Below are 18,491 nucleotides of genomic sequence, written 5' to 3' on the forward strand. Positions count from 1 at the left end.
AAATTCTAGTTCACCAGGTGAGCCTCTACCTGTAATCTAAACTGGCTACAGCCCAGACACAGATTTGTGACCTCAATGAGAACTTGTCCCATAGGTTTACAATATTTCTTTGTGGTTTAATTTGGAAGCCAGACACCTTGCTAGATTAGTGCTTGAGTAAAGGCCCTACAGGGGGAGTGTCTTTCAGAAAAAAATGATTTATGTGCTACAGAGAGATGCTGATGCTCTTCATCCCAAGCCAGCAAGCCTTTGTCAAGTATATACCTAAAATCAAAACAGGATTAATAATATGAAGATTTAGAATTATAACATTATTGGCAAATACTGCAACATAGGTATAAACCTCCCTATTGCACACCTGAGTCATAAACAGTTTTGGCAATATACAGAGGCAGCCAACTTTAGAAAAGGAAGGGGGGACCCACTAGCAACCCCTCTCAAGTGGGGTTCTTGCACGTGTAGTGTGCAACTAAGGCTGCAGTGCTCTACTCACCATTTAACTGGGTGTGAAAATGTGAATTCCATGGGGCTTGCTTCAAAGTAGTAGACATCATGTATAGGATTGCATAGTGTCAGTAGGCAATAGGAACAAAATATGGTTCTGTTTCTGATTGTGATGTGGATCCTGTCTCTGAAGCTGTTGGTGCCGATTGACAGCTCAGTGGCTCAAATACTTCTGCATGAGCAGTGGAAATACCTTTATGCCCCTCAGGATAAACATACGAGATAATTGCTGTATTGAATATTATCGGAGTCAGTCACCAAAATGTGCAATAGACATTTGATTTGCACAGACCCAGAAGTATCTTGTTAAGAGTAGGTGGTTCCCATGTTTGGACTTCTTTCATAAGACAACTCTTGGAAAGCTTCTTTTCCCCATTACAAAGAGATCAAATGCTTCCCACTCGATCATCTTCCCCTCTGATTCCCCCTGAGGCAGCCTTGCTTTCCATATTATCCCTGTATAGAGCCTTTGAATGGCACATGGGAATAAGCTATTTCCTAATGAGATATACACTTGCTCATGATTTAGTTTATAGCCAAGCCTTCCCAGTTGCTCCATTAAGCCCTTTGCTGGGCTGGCTCTGGGATTTTAAAAGTCTCCTATCCTGTTTTACTACAGCATGCTCAGGGCGGTGTCACTCAGGTGTGCATCTGTGCATCTGTGCCAGGGCGGGTAAAATTGGTTTGCTTTGGCGATGGAGGCCAATATAGATTAGGGAAAGTGACACAGGGCAGGATATTGCTAAGGGGAAGGGCTGGAGGCCTGTGCACAAGCTTTGTGCGCCTCCCAGCTTCAATTCCTGTCATCTCCAGGTAGAGGTGAGGGAGACCTCTGTTTGGAACCCTGGAGAGCCACTGCCAATCACAATCCTGAGCCAGATGAACCAATGGATCTGTGTAAGGCAGCCTCATATGCTCCTGAAGAAGAGCACCACAAGTTCCTTGTGCCCAAAGGAGCCTAGGGCAATCTTGCTTTTGAATCCAAGTGGTCTGCTGTTCAAAGAAGACAAGTTTGTTGGTTTGTTTATTATTACGTTTCTATCCCACCCTTTCTCCAAAAAGGAGTCCAAAAAGTTAGGGAAGGGCCATGGTTTTATGGTAGAGCATCTGCTTGGTATGTAGAAGGTTCCAGGTTCAATCCCCAGTATCTCCAGGTAGGGCTGGAAGAGAACCCAGTCTGAAACCGCCGAGAACCACTGCCAGCAAGCATAGACAGTAGTGCACTAGGTGGACCAGAGGCCTGACTTGGTATAAGGCAGCTTCCTATGTATGTTCCCGAGTCCTTAGATCCAAACCTTGCACAAGGACTGCTCAGATTGTAAGCAAACTACTTTAGGTAAATGATTTGAGAGAGTGTGTGTACTGTGTATAATATATGCATATGTTCATAACAAAGGCATGTGGCTAGAGGACTGCTTAACTGAAAAGACAAATATTAATGAGCAGCCATATTAGCAAATTTGTGTGGCTCTTGCAGCTTTGTATTGTAGCCAAATTCACGTATGCACGTAGTCCATGTCAACTGGCCCCATACTGCCATGATCTAAAGAACCATGAAAATCATTCTGTGATCCCAAGGGAGTTTTTAGCCTTGTTTTTCATGAGCAGCACCCCATTTGGCAACCTGCTTTTGAAACTGGGGAGAGTTTCAGAAGCATTTTCTGATCTAGCACAAGAGTTAGCTGTTCAGAGAAACAAAAGTGTTGGTGCAAGTCCTTTATCTGAGCCTTAGCAGAACAGGTTTTGGGCACTCGCTGCTTGGACAAAGGATCTCTTTAAGTAAGGCATTCAATGCTTGCAAACATTTCCAGTGCAAGCTTGGGGGGGCAGCAGCGCCATCATGTCCATAAAAACCTTTTTTTAAAAAATCCAAACTGTTTCCCATTTGTATTCCAAGTTAACAAACTAGGTTAGCTTGACGCACCATAAGTTCTTCCACTCCCGGCTTTCAATTTTGTCTTGGAACATCGCTGGATGGAGGAACAAGGCCACGGACCCCTCCTTTCTAGACTTTCTGAATGGCCATGATATTATCCTCCTTCAGGAGATGTGGGCCAGAGAACACTTCGAACTGAATGGCTTCTCCGCTTACTCGCTGGAGGCAACACCAAGTGACAAAGGGGGTCGGCCTACAGGAGGCCTCTCTGTGATGGTTGCCACAAACCTCTGTGCCACCATCAACAGACTAACTCCTCTTCCTGGGCTAGCCATGTCACTATGTATTGGATCTAATCGGGCTAGGCTCTTACCTATAGTTTATTTTCCCCCGCTTCGCCAGAAAACTATGGTAAAAGTTATGAGCCAGAAGCTACAGTGCTATATTTCCAGTCTGTCCTCACTATTTCCAGATGCCATGGTGCTGATTGCTGGCGATTTTAACGCCAGAATTGGCCTGAACGATAGAGCATTATACACCTATTTCCACGAAATTCCACCTCCTGCAGATGAGGCGCTCAATCTTCCGGCCAGACAATCAAAAGATTTAGGATGTAACTTTGCCGGTTACTGTTTGCTTCAAATGTTACATAGTTTGAACTTGACCATGGTGAACGGCTCAGTTGATGGCGATAGAAATGGCGAGTTCACTTACCTCTCTGGACCTGGTGCATCTGCTATAGACTTTTTCTATTGTATCTTTGTCTTTTAACCATCACCCCTATCATCCAACAATTCCTGGGTAGGGATGATGTATTTTATGTGAGATATCTCCTATCAGCTCAAAACCCCCAAGTTACAAGCAAGGTAGCGAGATTCTGTGCCACAGCAATTACACAATGTAGAACATTGCTAGGCCAACAGCCCGCACAGTCCTGATCGCTGGCCTTTTTAGGTGGTCCCGGCCTTCCCTAGAACGTGTGTCTTGTTTTAACTTGTGCAGTATTAATATTGTATTTTTGATGTTTTTGTATTGGTTATATTAATACTGTATTTTTGATGCCTTTGTATTGGTCTCTGACCGTATGAATAAATTCATTCATTCATTCATTCATTCAAGTTTACAAAGAGCTATAATCTGACCATGCATTGAAAGCACATTACTTCCTGCAAAGAATCCTGGAAACTGTAGTTTACCACTAATAGAGCAACCAGTGCCAGCACCCTTAACAAACTACATTTCCCAGAATCTTTTCAGGAAAATAATGTGTTTTCAAAGTGCTTTAAATGTATGGTGTATATGCAGCTGGCAATGAGGCTGTCATACAGCAGAATCCTAAATAAATATTATGTTGCATTAAATTCTGTCTAATTCTGTCATTAGAAATATAACATGTAACAGTCTCACATTTTTCTCTTCTTCTCCAGCTTATGCTAGCTCTGAAGAGGTAAACTTGTATCTGAGCTGTACCACTTCATGCTTTAGGTGCGAGTTCATATGATGGAATGCTGCTCAGTAAAGGACAACATCCTGCATACTGAAAAGTAGATACAGTAACAGAGAAAACAGTTCTTGTTTAGCATGTCTCCCTGCTGTGCTAGCTTTCCATGTGCAAGGGAATTTTATCCAGAGCAGCGTTCAATTAGGTAAGCACCCACTTGCAGTCTGAAGTGGTATAGCCAAAGTACAGGTTTACTGCTTTAGTGTAAACTCGTCTGCTATCTTCCCATTCTTAGGGAGTTTGCTGTTTGATACTGTGTGACACTCAGTGTGTGTCTTTTCTTCTGTCCCACTTTTCCATGTCTGACAGCTGTAGATTAATGATAATGTGTTCATCATTTCTGTCCAGATCTGTCATGTTTGTTTATCACTTGAGCCACTAGAAGCATAAGTAAAAAGGGAATTATACTGACATCCGTTCTACATGTATTCTGCATGTCACCTGAGAAATAATCCACACCTGCCATGTTTTCTCTATATAGTCATGGCACGTTATATTTAATAAGTCTTAACTATTGGATCTGATCTTCATGAGCGCCGGTACAAATGCTGATATAAATATTTAAAATAAATAAAAGGATGGCTGTTCCCAAGAAACAAAGAGCCCAGACCACTGGAAGAGAATGAATCCTTGATCCGGTACAAGCAGATGAGGTATGCTGGCTTTGGAGCCTAGCTGAGCTGATCTTGAAACTATAAAGAACAGGAAAACTGGCTGCTTTGGGTCAAATGACATTTTGGAAGCTCTGTAGGAGAGGACACTAGTAAAGGCTGGCAAGAACTGATCACAAACAAGCCAACTGTTCCCAACAAACTTTTCCTTTTACTCCACTGTTTGGCTTCTGTGTGTTATGGGTGCAGCTGGGTAGATTTTGAGCAATGATGCCAGAGGGCAGCTTAATTGGGGGCGATTTGTTTTCTTTCATGTTTGGACATATTGGAATGGCTCCAAACTGGCCTTGGATGAGGCAGGAGGGTGGCATTTTGACATCTACTTGCAGCATGTGCTCTTTCTATTAAGCATGCCCTTCATTCTGATGGGGGTAATTCCATCCATCCTGGAAACTCAGTTTGCCCTTTACAGTAATTCCGTGCATGTTTCTGTAAGTTAAGTGTCCAGGCTAATGCCATTTGACCGTATTTCATGGGCTGCAACATTGATTGGGTAACAAAATGCCCAGCCCGTGCTCTCTCAAGCACTGCAAAGGCAGTGGCTGGCTGGCTGGAAGCTGTGAGTGAGCTTGTTTTTCCAACTGAGGGACTTGGAAGGAGATGGTAAGATATGAACTCACCTTCACTTCGAGTTTTCTGAAACGATATATTTATATGAACATTTCAAATATGCAACTTTTAAATAATATACAAAACAGCAGGGAAGCTCTACTTATTTTGGCAGGATGTGTGTCTCAGACTCACACCTAAGCGATTCCTAAAGTATAGCAACATAAATCTATAGCCACTTCTTCCCTAATGTTAGGGATTGGCAAATATAATATGCAAGTCAGGAGGCATAATATTACTCTATGATTTGTTGCTGTTATATTCCTTCAAGTCAATTACGACTAGGGTTGCCAGGCTCAGGGCCTGAGACTGATCCTGTATCTTTAGGAGAAGAGAAAGTCAGCCAAGTACAGGTGTTCTTGCAACATTGTAACGGGAAAAACCACAAGGTGGAATTCTCCCTTCTCAATGCACAACTTTTAAAGATACAGAAGACCTCTTGGTTGCCAGGCCCGGCCTCCAAGAGGTCTTCTGTATCTTTAAAAGTTATGAAGGGGAAGGGAGAATTCTACCTTGTGGTTTTTCCCATTACTGTGTTGCAAGAACATCTGCACTTGGCTGACTTTCTCTTCTCCTAAAGATACAGGATCAGTCTCAGGCCAAGAACCTGGCAACCCTAATTACGACTTATGGTGACCCTATGATACTCTATACTCTGAAAGGAACACTGTACACAGGCAAGATTAAGAAAAACCCCTCAAGCTGAAATGACTCCCCTCCACCAGCAGTTAGTGAAACAGAAGCAGTTCCACTTTTCAGCCTTATTGGACCTTATTGTGCCTTTGTATTACTTAGTCCCAGGTACTTAGCAGGCTTTGTGCACTTCACTTTGGAAAGGTGACAACTCAAACAGTGAAGTCAAATGAAGATGTTCATTAGTCACACCAACCCCTAGCTATCATGTGACATTAAGTGAAAAATTAGCAGTTAGGTGACAACTCCTCAGGAGGCCTTTGATCCTGCTGTGACTATAATGAGACAAAGTGAGTGAAACTCAAAAACAAGCCTTGTGGAAATAAACAGACAGAATATCAAAGGTCTTTTTTCTTTCCTTAAAACAGACTGGAGCAAAATTAAATTCATTTCCTCTGATTTCTGTTAAACAGCTCAACTTTCATGCTGTCAAAATTGCTTTGGGGAAAAAGACTTTGCAGAGGCAATGCTGAGCTGTGGTATTTTCCAAACAATGCGCAAGGAACCCATTTTCAAAAGAAACTCAGACTGATTTTAAAAACAGATATCTTTGGTTATTTACAGAAGTTATGAGCATCTCATGTAGCAGCAATGTGAGCATCTCATGTAGCAGCAAATTTCACCGTAAACCAGTAATTTCATTGTAAACCAATGAATTCACATTGTTTATGAATATATAATAGGTATGATATGTTAGAAACCTGGCTCGCTCACTGCTAGTGCATATTTGCACTGCTTTGTAATGCCACATTAATGATCATTGTTTACCTCTTCTATTAGATGGAAATGGTTCTTGGCACACTTGACTATGAGGGCTGCAGGATCTTCCATGAAGGATAAAGATTGGTTTTACCACCACCACCTGGAAGACCTGCATGTCAGATATACCTATGGGAACATATGGATGGACACTATGGATGTGCTAGAATTCCACCCAATTCAGATTTGGTACTGAATTTTCCATTAACTTACTTGTTTGCTATTGCTGAGAATTGGATTTTTATGTAGTGATTTTCCGCAGCTAGTTTTGGAAATGGATTTTATTTAAAAGAAAAACTGTGTCTAAAAATTATTTCTTTCCATTTATCGATATTTCCTTTAATTTATTGACATTTCCTTTCAAAATAGCAATATTCCCTGTTAAAATATTAATATCAATATTTTTTTCTAAAGGGGCACTGGATCAGTAAAAGCAGTGCCTAGCAGACCAAGAATGAACTCGAATTGATACCAACCTGTTAGATCAATGGATTGCTTTTGAACTGGCACTGGCCACTGGATCCCATCCCTAATAGACACACACACAGGACGTATTGATCGACATTCTCTCTCTCTCTCTCTTATGCACCAATGGCAAGATTCTGTGACCTTTCCATGATGGTAGCATCATAGGGTGTTGTGAACAAAACATCTGTAAATAAGAAGCTGGAGGCAACAGATAGAGTTTCTAATGGCAGCTGCCCCTATTTGATCCAAGGAACTGCTCAGAAGGGAACAGATTGCCCTTGCCTTGACTATAGTTGGCTTTATGATTTGCAAAGCTTGCTACAAGTAGAAGCCAAACAATGCTCTAAACTGGTCCATTTACACCTGTCATTTGGGACTGGGGAGGTCCAGGAAATCCTAAATCCCACAACTGGCAGTATAGGTCAAAGAGATGTCTGCCTGAGCCTCTTTGTTATCAGTTGCCTGAAAAGTCACCAGAGGAATTTTGGGTACTATGAGCGTTACTACTGCTACTTGAAGCTTTACAGTGGACTGGGACAGTGACTGCAAGGCATATATATTCATTGTAAGGTTACATTTTGATCATCAGCTCTTGAGTGCACCTGCAGATCCTTGCCTGGGAAGGGAACTCACTACAAGTTGCTATAACATGGAGCAGACATAGGCAGTAGGCTGACAAATCTCATGCATTACATAAGGAATGTATAACATGAGAGCACTTGTGATTAGCATGAGAGGTTACCCAGAGCAGGTGGGCAGACCTTCATTTAATGGATTTGGGAGACCAAGTTATTGTGCAAAATTGAGAACCTAGTTAGTGGTAGGAGCCCTATACAGCCCCACCTAACAAAATGAAACTTGCTCATTCTCTTGCATACTTGGACAGACACCAATTTCAGTAAGTTGCATCACTCATTTGCAGGTACTAGGAAAGGAGTCCAGTTTTTGAAACACTGTGTTTTTGAACTGCAGGGAAGGCAGTAGCTCAATGGTAGAGCATCTGCTTTGCATATGGAATAATTGTGGAATAATGGCACTGACTTCTGCAGAATAGGCTCCAGTGGACCTCAGGAGTGTCTCAATTTGCACAAGATAAAACAGTGGGAGGTGAAATATATTCTAGCAAAATGCTAGGTGTGCTCTATGTTTTTAATTGACCGCGCCCACCTTGCCTTAAATGAAGTGGTTTAAACATAGCAGGCTGAAAACATGCATCCTCTTTTTTCCAACAGCTAGAGTCACTGCTGAAGTAGCACCATATTGGAATCAGTCTGATTTTACATCAAACTGCAGTTTCAGATTCAACTGTTAATGCACCCAAAATAGAAATAAGACATAACCTCCAATTTGAAATACAAAAAATGCTGTCTTCACCATCATATGACACTGACCAATAAAAAGGCTTTGAAATTAATAAAAATAAATTTGACACAGATTTCTAGGATGAATAATGAGGGAAATAAACTTTTCTAGTTTAGAATATCTGTAGAAACATTAGTAACACAGGAAAGAAGCAAAGTAAGAAGAACACCAACAAACATACAAAAATATAATCCTCTGTCTTTGGAGATGGCAGGTGTTGCCACCACTCACCATATGCTCAGAGGCACATATTACCAAATTTTCCCAAGCAACATAGCAAGTGGATTGGACTGTGAAAGACCACCCCAAATGGTGTTTGCATTTTGACCAATTTGTAGGGCAGTACAATATCTCAGAGAGTTCAGGTCTCCTGCTCCCCTGGTGCGTTCACTATACGTGCCCAATTTCCCTGCTTTTTAAAGTTTGATAGAAATAGCTGTGGGCTATAGGTATGTTCTTAAACCGCAAGGTTTTTTGCCTATTAGTGAATTAGTATCTATTTGTTTAGAATTATTTTTAGAGGTGGTTATAGGGCTAATGGGGAGTAATGGGGAGTTTTACATATACCCTCATCTGAATTCACAAAACACTGAGGTAAGGTAGCCTGAGAAATCAGTGTGGTCCCTCCTTTAAATATAAGGATGTTCCTGCCTGCATCTGACCCTTTAAAAGCCTCCCTTACAATGTGTTATGCCCATGGCCTAAACTCCTTGGAAGAAATAATAATCGATTTCAGGGAGTGAGATGGAAGCCTTTGGTTAGTCCAGAGCATAGACTAGGCTCCATGGCAGGACAAGAATATCCCTTATTAATAATTTAGAAGGCATGGGAACATGCCTAGGAATTAGAACATTATACAGGGGTGGTGGCCTACTGCTTGAAAGGTATGTTTTAGGACCTAGTTTTCAAAAGAGACGTAGTTAGCTCCATTCTAGTGTGAATGTAGTAGTGATGGCAAAGAGAAGGGAACTGGGCATACGTCACCACACTAATCTACCGCTGCTTTCTCATCTAACCAGAGATCCAACTAAAGATGGTATATACACCCCACCCCCACCACAAGCAGCCTTGTTCTCCTTCGGCTTGGGGAGGGGGGAGAGAGAGAAAGAGAGAGATGAAGGCAAGATCTAGGGATGTCTCATGTCCTAGTACACTCAACTTTAGGGACATTGGGGAAGGCAGCCTTAAACAATGTGGCGAAAAGGAAGAAGGAGAAAGGAAAGGATGTGAATACATTTTAAGAAGTGTGTATTTAATAACCTCCATTTGGCATTTTGGACTCTTTATGAGGAACCAGAAAGTAATGTAAAACACTAAAAATATACTGTGTACCTGTTAAGTCCATTATACAGTCCCCATTTATATCAATGCATTATGGGAAAGCAAGATAGTCCTAATTTTCACTAGGAGGCTGTTGGTCATCTCCAGCTGTGTCACAGACAGCCATGCGCTGAAAGATAACTGGTTGACATTGCAACTGATGCAGATGGTTGACATTGCAACTGATGCTTTTTAAGCTATCCACAGAGGCAGCATGACTGTGAATCACCACCATGAGAGAGTAGTCTTGCATGTGATGAGTGTCCCGGTGCCCAGCAATGGAAGACTTTGGAATCCAATCATTAAAGTGCCTTCAACTGTTCCTGCTTTGTTTTTTGTTTTGGTCCATTCATAGATGAAAGAGAAAAGTCACTTGCTCTTACATTGAGCCAGGGTAGTACTGAAGATACATAGATCTTTCTGTTGATACCAGCTTAACAGGGAGAAGCAGACTTGATAATTTGGAAGGTCTGTCTCTTGACCTTAATAAAGTCATTATCTATGGTCTCCAATCAAGTATCAAGAGCCCTAGCATCCTCCCCCCCTCCCACTATCAGACTTCAGATTCCAGGCTAGATATACGCCTCCAAGATCTCGCTGCATATGGGCTGTGCATCCTCTGGGTTGTCAGGAAATCTCTCCTCTCAGTATTTACCATCTGAAGAAATGTTGGATCCACCCTGTTCCTGTCCCTGCAGTCTCTGTATGGGCTACCAAAGTACATGGTCCTCTGACCATCCTCATGGACCAAGAAGTCCCTGCTGCAAGGAGACCAGGGAGCTGGAGTGAAGCAGTGCGGGGTGGCACTGGACTGTTCGCACAGTTGAGGAGAGCCCTGGCAAAGGTGCCCCCAGTAAATAGGCAGGTTTGTGTAAGAGTTCATGTATGCATACTGCTTGTGCACCACTGTAGAAGAAGCCCTGTGCATGCCTGAGGTGTTTTGTAGGCAGGCCTCCCGGTATGAGGGGAGCCTTGTGGACTGTGAATGCAGCAGCCTTTGGTCCTTCCAAGATAAGCCACTGGCCTCCACACATTTTCTATTGCATGTATAGTTTGGCTGAAGGACATTGGTAGAATAGGGATGGATTCCAGGCACTGATGTTGGTTTTTGAGCCAGGCCAGCTTTGGGGAAGAGATCTGGCACTTCCCCATAGGCCAAGGACTTTCCATGATGCTTCCAGGCTGACCTCAAGAGATTAGCTTTATGGTTCTGCTTCTCTCTCCTTAGCTCTATTGAGTCAGAGTCTTTATATGGAAACGGTCTACAAGTCCTGTTGGCTTTTGGGATGGAATAATGCATGCAGGCATGAGGTGGGCTTTCTAACTCCTTTCTCTTCTCAGAAATGGAAACCAGACGCTCTGCTTGGGCTGAGCTGTCATGACTACCTTCTCCATATACCAGGTGAACATTCTGGTGGAATCTTTCTTTCCCGCACCCTCTGGCCATAGAGAGCTTATATTTATGCTCAGGTGGAGGAAGCTCCCTAAAAGACCTTTCTGGAGAATGAGGAGCAGCACTAAGGTGGTTTCTAAGTGGCACATGGTTTCTGAAATGGGTTTGAGGTGTGGGTTGTACCATGTAGTGTGGGGAGCTGTTCACAGTGGAACCTGGCAGAACCTTATCCTCGGAATAGCTACCGTGGAACTTTAGTGGATGAAATATCTGTGGCTGCTCCATTGCCCCTCTCCAGTTTTCACAGGCTGGCACCAAAGGCTGCTGGAGTGGAGGAAGAGATGGTGGAATAGGTTTCGCAAGCTTTTCAGTTGCTGCTGCATTAAAGGAATGAGATGGCCTGTAGGGCCCACTGGTGTTCTGAACAACAAGTTGAGCAGGCCTTAAGGAGAAGGTGGTTTGGAGGTTTTCACTCCTGTTAGACCAATTCTCAATGGTGCGTGTAGCATTCTCTAATGAGTTCCCCACGCTGGCTGTTGACACCATGTTCTTGGCAGCCTGCAGCATCTTCAGCACATTGGCTTGAGCAGAGTTAGCAGTGACGTCAGGTTTGTGGACACGAACAGGGCTTTCCAAATTCTGGACTCCATTAAAACAGCTGTAAATGCCCTGGAAAAAGAGAAGAGCAAATACAGTGATCAAAACAGTGACCAAGCAAGTTGGGCAGCTCTGTGGAACATTTGGCCCTTGGGATTTGTAGTTCAGCAACATCTAATCAGCCCCAGCAAGCATGGCCAATGGCCAGGGATGATGGGAATTTTAGTTCAGCAACATCTGTAGAGCCAAGGGTTCCCTACACCTGAAATAGGGAGAATGAATGACAACTGGGCATGTCTTGGAAAAGGATGAGCTGGGGAGTTTGGCAGGCTGGCATTTGCTCAAGGTCATGTAGGACAGACATTACAAATACTGGATTACCTCATTTTTCTGAAGACATGGAAGAACATTCAAAACATATGGGAAATAAGAGACTTGGGTACATGGGAATGCTAACTACATTGACTTCGGGCTACACAGTCCTACCTACCCTGTGATAAATCAGATGCTTTAATTGTTGACTGTGAATACCAAGAAGGAATCTTTTTCTGTTAAAACTGTTTAGGGTAGCTGTGGGTCTGGCACTTTTTTCTTCTTGGAAGCATTAGAGGTATTTTCAAAACTTGGCTGGAAGATCTCTATTCCATAATAAGATCAGATGGATCACTAAAGAAGGAAGTTGGTAAGAAACAAATCCCTGCTTTGCTCCTAACAAGGTCAAGTTGTTTGATAGGTTGCCCTTCTCTGACCCTTAGGCACATCTAGCATTGGCAGATCAAACTTCCTCCTTGCTGCTTGTGGCATTACACCAATTGTCATGTGTTGTTTCCTATGAAATAGGTCTGTTTCTCATTAGAGGACCCTGTATTCTCAATTGTCATCTCCTCTGTCCTTATTCTATTCTTAACTTTTAAATTGTAAGCCTTCAGCAGTTATCTGTTTTATTTAACGTTGTCAAATGCCATCACCTTGAGGTGACATTAATAAGAATAAGAGGATGCAATGAGTTTGGTTAGTTACAAAATTCAGATAACAAGGATTCAGAAAGTGTGGGATCCGTAAACACTGATGATTAAAAGCAGTATTTAAACTTGTGAAATAAATAAAATAAATCTAGTGCAGTGATTCTCAAAATGTACGAGTTGAATACATTTTAATGTAAGGATTTCACATCTAAGAAACAGAATTGGAAACTTGTGATATTCTAATACCTAGAAATCCGTCTAAATTTTGTATGAACAAATGCACTCTCTCTCTCCTATTCACACATCAGTTCAAGTAAGTAGTTTTAAATGCATTTTACTTTGATCAGGTGAGGCAGCAGCAGGAAACAGTTAAGATGTTTTATGATGGAACAGACAATACAGCTTGGAAATGTAAATGCAGCACAACTAGAGACAGGCAAATCAATTCCCTGGCACATTTCTCTGGCACATTTCTAATTGGGGAAAGATTGTTTTTTGATTGGTCTAATTTCAAATACATTTCACACAAATTAAGCAGCAGTGATGCAGTCCCATCCAAATCGCTTTAAGAACCTGTCACAGATAGGATTGCCAGGTCCATGGCCTGAGACTGATCCTGTATCTTTAGGAGAAGAGAAAGTCAGCCAAGTGCAGGTGTTCTTGCAACACTATAATGGGAAAAACCACAAGGTGGAATTCTCCTTTCTCCCTGCACAACTTTTAAAGATACAGAAGACCTCTTGGAGGCCAGACCTGGCAACAGTGGATAACAGTGCTGATCTATTTTACAGAGCTAAACCAAGGATTACTGAGGTAATAAGAAGTACCCTGAGCACTCCAGCTACTGATAAATGCTCTGAGTTGATATCCATTCATACAATTAGGGACCACTTAGTCCAACTCCTTGCACTAAGGCAAAGTTTGTGGTGCCCATTGGCCCTTTAAATTTAGCCAATAGCAGGATTGTGTATGGGCTCATGTGACAAATAATGAGATTGTGCATCAGTTGTTTTGGACTAGAGATATCTGGTCTGTGGGTCCAGCTGCATTGTTAATAAAGCAAACCTAGGCAAGTGAGCTAAATGCTCCAGGAAAAGCTCCAGAATCCCCAGTAGTTCTACTCTGGAGGAAAATTGTTTCCCAACTTCCCACTTGCCTCTCCAGCTTCAAAACAGGATTGGCTGTCAAGTTTCCTCTTCCCATACCCACAGGAAATAGTCTTAGCTCTTAAGCTAACATTCATCACATACAGCAGGGATGAGGAGCCTGCATGCTGATCATTAGCCATGCTGCCTGGGGCTGATGAGAGCTGGAGTGCAGCAGCATCTGGAAGCCCACAGCCCCTCATCCCTGCCACCTAGTATCCTATCCTTCATTGTGGTTATCTCCGTCTCTCAGGCTACACGGAAAAGGGGAATGCTGCTAGAGGAGGAAGATGTTCCCTGATCCCAACCAGACAAATAAAAACTCATTATTATATCTCTTATTAATTTCACTTAACTTCCCTCGATGGCAAATGCTTCCTTTATTTATGACAGGGATGGGCAGGCTGAAGCAACTTTGGAGGCCCTTGTTGTTGTTTTCATGTACCTTCAAGTCGATTACAACTTATGGCGACCCTATGAATCAGCAACCTCCAATAGCATCTGTTATAAACCACCCTGTTCAGATCTTGTAAGTTGAAGTCTGTGGCTTCTTTTATGGAATCAATCCATCTCTTGTTGGGCTTCCTCTTTTTCTACTCCCTTCTGTTTTTCCCAGTGTTGTCTTTTCTAGTGAATCATGTCTCCTCATTATGTATCCCGAGTATGATAACCTCAGTTTCATCATTTTAGCTTCTAGTGATAGTTCTGGTTTAATTTGTTCTAACACCCAATTATTTGTCTTTTTTGTGGTCCATGGTATGTGCAATAACACCACATTTCATATGAGCTGATTTTTCTCTTAACCGCTTTTTTCACTGTCCAACTTTCACATCCATACATAGAGATCAGGAATACCACGGTCTGAATGATCCTGACTTTAGTGTTGAGTGATACATCTTTGCATTTGAGGACCTTTTCTAGTTCTCTCACAGCTGCCCTCCCCAGTCCTAGCCGCCTTCTGATTTCTGACTATTGTCTCCATTTTGGTTAATGACTGTGCCAAGGTATTGATAATCTTTGACACATTCAGTGTCTTCGTTGTCAACTTTAAAGTTACATAAATCTTCTGTTGTCATTACTTTAGTCTTCTTGACCTTCAGCTGTAGTCCTACTTTTGTGCTTTACTTTTTAACTTCCATCAGCATTCATTTCAAATCATTACTGGTTTCTGCTAGTAGTATAGTATTGTCTGCATATCTTAAATTCTCTTAAATTCAGAGGCCCTACTAACTTTTAAAAACTGTTGATAGCTTCACTTGTGAGGAAAAGAAACAGCGAGTCTCCATATAAACGTTGTAATTCTGACTCATGCATATTCTGGAAATGTACATTTAGTTCTTGAGGGTATATTTCATGAAATCTTTGCATTCCTCAATCCCTCCCCCGCTTCAACTGATGGCTTCAGGTAATTGACTTTTTATGTGTAAGCTGTACACTTAAGCCAGGCCAATTGGTCTTTCATGACAAGAGCCAAATTTTTCCATCCCCTGGACCACACTCAGGAGAACTGAGCGGCCTGCATTCACATGTAATGCTATCTATCATCTATCATCTTTCATCTTTCATCTATCTGTCTGTCTGTCTGTCTGTCTGTCTTATTTTATATCTCACCCTTCCTCCCAGAAGGAGTCCGGGGCAGCAAACAACACTAAAAACACTCTAAAACATCTTAAAGACAGGCTTTAAAATATATTAAAAGAAAACATATTTAAAAAACTTTAAAAACATATTTTTTAAACAAGCTTTAAAAACATATTAAAAGCAATTCCAACACAGACACAGACTGGGATAAGGTCTCAACTTAAAAGGCTTGTTGAAAGACGAAGGTCTTCAGTAGGTACTGAAAAGATAACAGAGATGGTGCCTGCCTAATATTTGAGGGAATTCCAAAGGGTAGGTGCCACAACATTAAAGGTTGGCTTTGTTGTGCGGAACTGACCTCCTGATAAGATAGTATCTGCAGGAGTCCCTCACCTGCAGAGCACAGTGGTCAACTGGGTATAGAAGGGGTAAGACGATATTTCAGGTATCCTGGTCCCAATCTATATAGGGCTTTGTACACCAAAACTAGAACCTTGAACTTAGCCCGGTAACTAATGGGCAGCCAGTGCAATTCTTTCAGCAGCGGTGTGACATGTTGGCAATACCCTGCCCCAGTGAGCAGTTGTGTCACCACATTTTGCACCAGCTGCAGCTTCCAGACCAATCACAAGGGCAACCACACATAGAGCACATTACAGTAATCCAGCCTGGAGGTTATCAGTGCATGGACAACAGTGGTCAGGCTATCCTGGTCCAGAAATGGCTACAGCTGTCTTATCAGTCAAAGCTGGTAAAAGGCACTCCTAGCCACTGAGGTTACCTGGGCCTCTATTTATTTATTTATTATTTGATTTATATCCTGCCCTTCCTCCCAGCAGGAGCTTTGTCTAGCGACAAAGATGGATCCAGGAGCACCCCCAGACTATTGATCTGCTCTTTCAGAGGGAGTATGACCCCATCCAAAGCAGGCAACTATCCAAACTCGGGAAGCACCAACCCACAGCACCTCCATCTTACTAGGATTCAAACTCAGTTTATTGGCCCTCATCCAGCACACCACCGAGTCCAGGCAGCAGTCCAGGGCTTGCAAAGCCTCTCCCGATTCAGATGTTACAGAGAAACAGAGCTGGGTATCGTCAACTTACTGCTGATACCTCACCCCAAATCTTCTGATGACTGCTCCCAAGGGCTTCATGTAGATGTTAAACAGCATTGGAGACAAGATGCTAGTTTAGTGTTACTTTTACAAATCTCTAGAAGCCTTGGGCTTGTGTGCTCCTGCCTCCACCCTCCTCCTCATGGGCATCCAGAAAGTGAAATAATTCAGGCTTCAGTTTCAGGCCACCCAATTCCTTGCCTGTTATATTACATGGGAACCAGGAACTGTGATTTAAAATAAACTTATGTAGTTAACTTGTTTAATCCATATTCATAGTCCATGGTTTGAAGCTGTCTTATTTTGAAATGGACTAGTAGTTTATTTTAAACCATTCTTGGTTTGAACATAAAGACAAGCCAGGAATCAGACAGAGTAAAACTATATTCTTGACCTATTCCTCCTCCCAACTGCACAGGAAGAGGAGTTGTGAGTGCTTGAGCCAAAGCTTTGTGCAGGCTCCTTTCTACTCATGCATGCAGTGCTACACTGTGGTTTATGTGCAACCACGACCAGTGGCTTAGAAGGATATCTAAGATGTCTATATTTGTGTGTTTGATTAAGAATAATCTCAAAGGGCCACAGATACCACCTGGGGAAATGGAAGGGGTATGTGCATAGTAATGGCATTTACCCTGCTTATAGCCAGAAGGAAATCTAGCTTGTGAGACTTGGGAACAGAATGCCGCAGCTTCCAGTACACAAGGTGTTCCCAGGCAAAGACGAGCAGGCTCAGCCCCATGGCCACCAGCAGCATGTAGAATACTCCCGCCATGTTGTCAATGTCTAGCTTGCTGCTCATCACCTCATTCTTTTCATTTTGGCAGATCCCGGACAACCACACAGTCTCCAGTTTCTGGGTTTCACCTGGGAAGCAATTAACACACAAACATACAAAAAGAGGAAGAGAATGAAATCCTAGCTAAGGAATCTCTCTGGTTGACGTTAGATACCAATCAACTGAAGAACAAATCTGTTTCAATCATCACAAAGAGCAGCAGAGTTCATCTGTGTTGCAAGATGTCAATGCAGATCCATTTCCATCCTCTTCAAGTGTTTTCCAATTTATTCCTCCCAAACATTTTTCTAATGCACAAGCTAAAGCAACTTCTTTGCCTATTTTCCTTACTTTGCACCGTATCTGAATTAATAGGGGCCCACAAGATATGCAGGAGATACACAAAGAAAATCTCCCATGTTTTTGTTCCAAAACCCATATTAGGGCAATAAAATATCACAAATAGTGATAAAATAGTGTGCAAGGTTTTTTGAGTTCTCCAGAACGCTTTACCGTGCTAAGATGGAAAATCGAGAAATTGGGGTGAGGGGAGGAAAAAATATAATTTGACTGATATTTAAGCCATAGAGTCTGCAGCTGGTCACAGTCCTCAGATTGAAAAGGAAGAGGAGGTAGCAACAATTCAAACATGGCTTTTTAGGTGCTATGCAGGACCACTGAGGTCTGATATGAACAAGAATCATATAAATGGCTAATTCCCCATCTGTGAAAACATAAAGTCATAGCAGAAGCTGCTAATTTTATCAAGGAAGCAGCACACACACACACACACACACAGAGAGAGAGAGAGAGAGAGAGAGAGAGAGAGAGAGAGAGAGAGAGAGAGAGAGAGAGAGAGAGAGAGAGAGTTTTTCAAGTTGTGGAGCTAATAACTGTTTGAGGGACAATTTAGATCAAGGGAACAGCTTGCAAAGAAAGGGTAAAACACACCCAAGCACTGCTTTCTCAATAACACAAGACACCCTCTCATAACTGCTTTCTAGTTTCAAAACAAAACTTCTTTGTTATCACCTCTACCACTGAATACCTTTTTGCTTTAAAACCCACAGAACAGAGTTCAAGGAGAAGGCTATGTGTGACAGGAGCACACTACCATGATTCCTTGATCTGTTATTTAACTTTGTTATTGTT

At 42.3% G+C, this 18,491-nt stretch overlaps 1 protein-coding gene and 1 long non-coding RNA gene across 7 annotated transcripts in view; one reads left to right on the plus strand and one right to left on the minus strand.

Moving 5' to 3' along the window:
- Window positions 1–5,073: 5,073 nt before the first annotated feature.
- Window positions 5,074–17,471, plus strand: LOC133379915 (uncharacterized). Its single transcript, XR_009761305.1, has 3 exons — window positions 5,074–5,155; window positions 6,635–6,802; window positions 17,389–17,471. It is a non-coding gene; the product is annotated as an uncharacterized LOC133379915 (long non-coding RNA).
- The window catches only part of GRIN2C (glutamate ionotropic receptor NMDA type subunit 2C), a 74,519-nt gene continuing 65,571 nt past the window's right edge, over window positions 9,544–18,491 (minus strand). For 5 of the 6 annotated variants that reach the window (XM_061616086.1, XM_061616083.1, XM_061616087.1 and 2 more), the window contains 2 exons: window positions 17,196–17,428; window positions 9,544–11,825 (listed from right to left, as the gene is read on the minus strand). In XM_061616086.1, coding sequence (XP_061472070.1) covers window positions 10,317–11,825; window positions 17,196–17,428 — 1,742 coding nt within the window. In that variant the 3' untranslated portion in view covers window positions 9,544–10,316. Of the gene's footprint in view, window positions 11,826–17,195; window positions 17,429–18,491 lie in introns of those variants that run through there. The other variant, XM_061616088.1, reaches the window with a different exon arrangement.

This window comes from Rhineura floridana, chromosome 3, assembly GCF_030035675.1.
Source record: "Rhineura floridana isolate rRhiFlo1 chromosome 3, rRhiFlo1.hap2, whole genome shotgun sequence".
NCBI lineage: Eukaryota > Metazoa > Chordata > Lepidosauria > Squamata > Rhineuridae > Rhineura > Rhineura floridana.